Here is a 6,647-nt window from a genome sequence, read left to right on the forward strand (position 1 = left end):
TGGCACATCCAACAACTGGAAAGTCCACAGAGGTTTCTCACTGAGAGTACAGGGCATAAATTACATGTCCTATACTGACCGCTTCAAAGTGCTAGCCCTGTATTCCTGTCTCCTACAGGCTGTCAAGGGGAGATCTATGCCTAGCATACACAGCATCTATGGACCCCTGCACATCCACAAAGAAAAACTGCACCAGAATTACTCATTCTAAAGACTTGAAACTTACCTGTGATATGATTAGGACCTGCTTGACAAACAGGTATGTATCCTAGAGACTATCCCTTCTCTGGAACAGGCCCCCATCCATGTGAAGCACAGTTCCTCCCTAACCTAATTAAAGTGTAACTTGGACAACTGGATGGAGAACAGGAAATTTACCCCTGGTTTGGCACCTATGTCTCTTATGGATATGGGCCGCCTATAAATGGTGCATGTAAATATTTTATCTTTCAAGACCCTATTTACATTACAGAGGTACCAGAACTTGTCAAGAGATTTGGGATGCATAGCTAAGCTTAAAAAGCTAGAATCAGCGGGTCTGCAGCCAAATGGCATAGAGTGTCAGGTGTACTGTATGACAGATGAATGCAAAAAAAAAACTGAAAAGTAAGGTGTACAAAACAGTGGCACAAGTACTACGGCAGAAGCCAAGAACAGAATATGGTGGTTCAGGCACATGCACAGAGAAGCAGAAGGCAATCTGATGAAAAAGATTTGGGACAGACGAGAAGGTAAGAGGAGACGAGGGCAACCAGCAAAGAGGTGCATTGATTGTGTGAGAGAATGTGCGAGTCAGGCATGAATGTTGAAGAAGGCAGGAGTGTAGCCCTGAATTGAGAGAGATGGAGACAGTTAACACGATACCCTTACCCCATGCAGAAAATGGTTAAAGGGGGGGATGATGATTATGATGGCTAACTTTAAAAAGGTCCCAGCGATCAACAGCCTAGTAAACCACTCAAACTCATATTATACTACTGCATTTTGAAAAAGTTTCACTAATAGCAGTAATTAAGTTTATTTCACCTTAATTTTAACTGAGGTGGAGTACTGATCTCACTGGACCTACTGCAGTCTCAGCCCAGGGTTTAAGCCCAACATATTCATGACATATATACAGACAAAATGATGAAATGTAATATATACATGTATTATACACAGAGTTATAAAGACAATAAATGCATGATATTATATACAAATTGACTGACTAAACAACATATGCATACATTCATTCATAAAAAACAGGGTGCATATCAGAGCTGGCATGTTGAAAGAATCACAATGAAAAGTCAGTGCAAGCTATGTAGAGGGAAGTAGGAAACAGGTTAAGTTATTCGACCAGAAAGAGACAGCAGCTGCATTTTCCTTGAGTCTTGTATTGCACTTTTAACTGTGATCAGAAAGTCTGGCACCAAGGACCAAGAAAGCAGGATTTCTGCACTGGAGCCCAGTTTGGAGAGTTTGTAGGAGAGAAGCGAAGTGGAGTGCTTAAAATTTCTAAAGTTCTATGTCATTTTACTCCTGAGAAGTCTGCAGGCTACTGGAGGAAGGTTTCATTCTTGATTAACTGCTGAAAGGCGAGTAGAAAGTCAACACATTGCTTAACAAGTACCCAGTTAGCTTTTTCAATGGTTTTACAGTGGTGTTCATTTCCTGCAGAGAGGGTTAAATCTCCATATGGTATTTCAGATGGTTTGAATTGTGGGCATGTTTCTTTTACAAGCTGCAGCAGTCAGAAGGAGACCATATCCTACCTGAGCCAGTTTTGAAAGTAAAAAGGGATATCCTCTTAGTGCAGAACAGGACAGCCACGGTGGTACAACGGTAGCGTTGTTGCCTCACAGCAAGAGGTTCTCCTGTTCGATTCTCGACTGGAGTGCCTTCTGTGTGGAGTCTGCATGTCCTCCCCACGGTCGAGTGGCCTCCGAACGACATGCGTGAATGGGCGTGCCTTCGCTGAAGGTTGGGAGTCGGGCTGGCAACTCGGCACCATATAAATCTACTGCAAATCATTAGCGGACAGGAGTTCCACTGTGGCGACTCCCAACAGGGAAAAGACAAACCAGAATAAGACAGAGTTGATTTTTTATAGTTCAAGTGGAGAGGGAAATTTAGGATTGATTCCTACCCGAGTGTACTGATGTTTTTAATACCATTATTCAATATTTTAAGATGTGTAGATTCTAGAGAAAGAACTGGATTTCTGTCTAGTGCCAAACGCATTGTTTTTGCTACACAGGACAGGAGTTAATATCACTCACCCATCGGATAAGAACACGAAAATGTAATTTCATCTAAATTTGCGATTTATACCAAATGACTGCATAATCAAACGATATTCATTTGTATTATGAAACATCAATTTGTTCTCGTTCATGGGTTTTGCATTAGAACATTACCCCACCAGATGCGCAGTAGCAAGGACCGCCCAAAACCCGCCCACTACTGTGTTTAACTGTAATTGCTAGTCTTACTGTGAAGGTGGTGCTGCAGTCGAGTTGTCACCTCATTGCAAGACATTGTCCCATTCGATTCTCAGCTACGGCGTCTTCTGTGTGGAGGCATACGTGAATAGGGCGTGCCTTCGTTGAAGGTTGTGCGTCAGGGCTGGTAACCCAGTACGTAAAAATCCACTACCATTCATTAGCGGACAGGAGTTCCGCTGTGGCGACCCCTAACCGGGATAAGCCGAAAGACACAAACTGTGAATAAACATGAGATACCCAACGTCACCAAATAGAATATGGAAAACAAACAGTGTAGTTGAATGTATGCGCTGCTGAAAGTGCGCGTTATCTGTTCTATAGAACAACATACACCTAAACTATTTGTAGTGCTCTGTGCAGGAACGCACATGGCAGAACTCTGTACTTGTATTCTGTTTTAAGTATTACTGTTTCTTAGATGTTTGACATCCAGTATTTATTTGCGGTACCACTCCCTATATGCCAAAGAATTTTCCATGTCTTTCTGTTGGTCTGCAGATATGTATTTTTCAAAATGTGATTTTTTTTTTTTTTATTTGTAATGTCTGCTGCATTTACTTCAGGGGACAGTGGAGTGCAGTAACTAAGATAAGAGAGGTACAAACCTGGAACCGCAACGTTTAACGTACAGTTCCAGTTGTTAACACTGACACATACCTCTCAATCTTTTAACGCCCAAAATCTGAACAAAGCCTAATAGAATGGGGGGCAAACTACAAAATATAGGGAGAGAATTTAATTACTGCGTTTATAAACTTAGAAAGTTGCTAACTTTACAAGTTTTATGTTAGCATGCATTCAAAAGAATGTAAACCGTGAAACTAAAATGCATGTCATTATTTACTGACTTCCCTGTTCAGTAATTTACCACAAAACCACAAATTTTGTGTTATTCTGATAAGCACAAAAGTGTACTTAAGAAAGATGAGCCCCTGCAAAAGCAATTTAAAGCACAGAATCAGTATGGGACGTAAAGTACTGCGTACATACTGCCCTTTTGTCTCACTAATACTTGAACCTGTCCTTGTGTCTTTCGGCTTTTCCCAGTTAGAGGTCGCCACAGCGGAACTCCAGTCCACTAATCATTCGCAGTTGATTTTTATGTACAGAGTTGCCAGCCCTGACGCACAGCCTTTAATGAAAGTACGCCCATTCACACATGCCCATAGCTCTCAACCTTCCATCTCCAAAATGAGGAACACTAGCCTTCATAATGTGGAACAAATGGGCAAAATGTGGAACACATACTAATGGCTTACTAACAGCTTCAACTAGGAAGGCCATAGGATGGTTAAAATATACTGGTTTTACCTATAAATTTTAATGAATTAATATGATTAATTTCTATTTACCATGAATTTCACTTTAAAAAATTCCTAATATTGAATGTGTGACAGTCTTTCAATGTGGAACATTGAGGAACATGACCTTTTTAATACCCCAAATGAGGTACGTTCCTCATAATGAGGTACACTTGAGAGGGTTTCCACACAGAAGACGCTCTAGCTGAGAATCAAACGGCACAACGTCTTGCTGTGAGGCGACAACGCTACCGCAGCACCTGTCCTTACATCTCTTAATTAATGGCCGTATTTCAAAAACGGCAACACTGCGTCTTCTGTATATCGAAAAATTAAAAATATAAATTTTGGGAAACAATAAAAAGAACGGCAACAAACAATGATATATGGATAGGGTTGCCACCTTTTCAAATGCCCAAAGTGGGACATTTTTGGTACAAATATCAGATTTTGCAGGCCGAAACATACCCACGGCCAGTACAAAGGACATAACTTCACTTTTTTGCATAAATAAAAGCTTATTCTTGTAGCATTTTAGTTGCTTATTCTGTTTCTTATAACAGGTGTTTCAGATACAGAATAACTGTTTTATGCAACTATTACATAAAATATAGGAAATAATTTTGTCCTAAAATCTCAGGACATTTGCCATGTTTACAACTTTTTTGCAGGACACAACTCCCCAAAGAGGGACTGTCCCTCGCAAAGTGGGACACGTGGTAACCCTGCATATGGAATATTCAGAATGAATACTCAACAGATGGCTGGATAATCTGCATGGCTTGTCACTCAGCCGTATTTTGCATGCAACCTCACACGGGCTTGGCAAATCAATCATACAAGCCACGCCCATTCCTGCGCGAAAATCGCGGTGGGGTAATGTTTTGATACAAAGCTCGTCCATGTAATGAATATTTACTAACTACATGTGACGCCAGGGAGGGACTACATTGGTGGGGGTGAGGTTTGCTTTTATCGGTCCCAGCCTAGAGAGTTTAGCAAAAGTAAATTGAGCAAGGAGTACAATGCTTGCTTAACATGAAGAGACAAAAGTATTGTCGGGGGACTGAGGTATGCAACAGCAACTGCATCCATCTCGGACTATACTAAAAAGTAAGCATGATTTGCAAATAAAAACAAAATAAGATGGAGGTAGAAGAATGTTGTTCACGTGCTAAAGTTCCAGTTCATCATTTCCTGGCAACGAAATGAAATCCACTAACCTTGCCATGAACAAACACTATTTTCTCCCTTGCAGACTCCCGCAGCACTTTATTCAGCTGGGCTGTTGCTAATAAAGAGCCTGCTTTACCTTCCCCATCTTTCTCAGGGCGGAGTCGTTTCTTGACCGGGCTTAAGTCAGTTTGTTTCTCTGCCATTGTCCAGCTAGCGTGCTTTTACCTTTCCTTGGCCCGCGCCTGACACGAGGACCACTCGTGGCGTCGCTTTCTCTGGTTTAGTGTCATACTGACCAATCCAAATGCTACTCCGTTCTTTGCTCCGCCTTAGTGTCGCGTTTAGCACATTTTGCAGTAGTATGAGAAGAAGCATGAACACGGTTGTATTTGTTATTCAATGTGTGAATTTGTTTTGGAACGTGAGGAATCTTAACTTAGTTGAACTAACTTCACAGTCGCTGTCTGAAAGCTGAGACACCTTCATTTTTATGATAGCTTTGAATCTCTTTTTTAATTATTTTGCAATTAAATTGATTCTTATAATATTCTCGTCTGTTTTCCACGGTATCATTTTGGTTGTACTTGTATAGTCTATGCAAACACTTGGTTGCTTTTGTTATCTCGATACGCATCATTAAAGTCACCAAGATTAGAAACCGGGAAAACCTCTATTACCGTCTTATGTTCGTGCAGTACAAATGGCGTTGTATCTGTTAGGATTTCTTTTCCACCAAGATGTTCCGACTTGCCTGTCAAGTGTCCCTAACATCCGCGATTTTCCTTCATACTTCACTCTTCTTCCTTTTTATCTAGTAGCCAGCAATGCCTCACAGAGTTCTTACTCTTCACGAAATGTGTTTTGATGCAAAATCTGTTAGCTTGTCATTTTTTTAAGTTAATTGGAATAGTAGTTCAAATTTGGACTGATTTGACCCCCCCCCCCCCAAATTTTAGCTTCTCATAGGTAGGTAGTAGGCTATCGGCTCTGGGGCCTACACAAGCACAGCCAAAAAGGTACCCTGGTTTTTGCCACCCAAGAAAATTATTTTCCTGTGCCACTGTCGAGCAGAGCCACAGAAGTGATCCCGGGGTGAATTTCCTATTTCCCATCCAATCATCAACATTTTTCTTGAAGAGTGCTAATGGGGAGCTTTGTTTGATATAGATAGGTAGTTTATTCCAGAGTATGGGAAGTTTCTGGGACAAGTATCAATCCCTCTGGCATGTTCTGTTTATTGTGGTGACAAGGTTTAGGTCCCTAGAGCGTGTAGCTCGGAGGGATTGGGATTTCTTTAAGTGTAGCATGTCCAATAGCTCTGGGTTTGACATAGCTTTGTTTGTTAGGTAGAGATCACCTCTGAGTAAGCGATATGCGACTGAGTAAAGCTGGAGTTTTTTGGGACAGTCTGCATAGGGCATCTGTTTGAGGCCAGTAATCCTCTTTGTGAGGTATTTCTGCGGCCTTTCCAGTTGTAGATGTCTTGTGAGGTACATACCAAAAGGGGCATTGTACTCTATAATGGGTCTAATGAGTGATGAGTAGAGGGGAACAATGACCTCTTTTTTTCTGGATGAGAAACCTTCTGTGATGAGGTATGCCACGTAGAAGGATTTCCTGACTACTGTGGCAATGTGATTATCAAAGGAGAGACTACTGTCCACCTGTGTCCCAAGGTCTCATC

The 6,647-nt window shown here is 41.4% G+C and overlaps 1 protein-coding gene across 1 annotated transcript in view; it reads right to left on the reverse strand.

The window, feature by feature from the left end:
* Positions 1-5,235, reverse strand: part of DCPS (decapping enzyme, scavenger) — a 757,077-nt gene extending 751,842 nt beyond the window's left edge. Inside the window, exon 1 of the mRNA XM_044080812.1 lies at positions 5,011-5,235. Within this exon, the coding sequence (XP_043936747.1) occupies positions 5,011-5,166 (156 nt within the window). The 5' untranslated portion in view covers positions 5,167-5,235. The remainder of the gene's footprint in view (positions 1-5,010) is intronic.
* Positions 5,236-6,647: the final 1,412 nt, after the last annotated feature.

The sequence above is a fragment of the Protopterus annectens genome, chromosome 8.part0 (genome assembly GCF_019279795.1).
Source record: "Protopterus annectens isolate FY-2018-M chromosome 8.part0, PAN1.0, whole genome shotgun sequence".
NCBI lineage: Eukaryota > Metazoa > Chordata > Ceratodontiformes > Protopteridae > Protopterus > Protopterus annectens.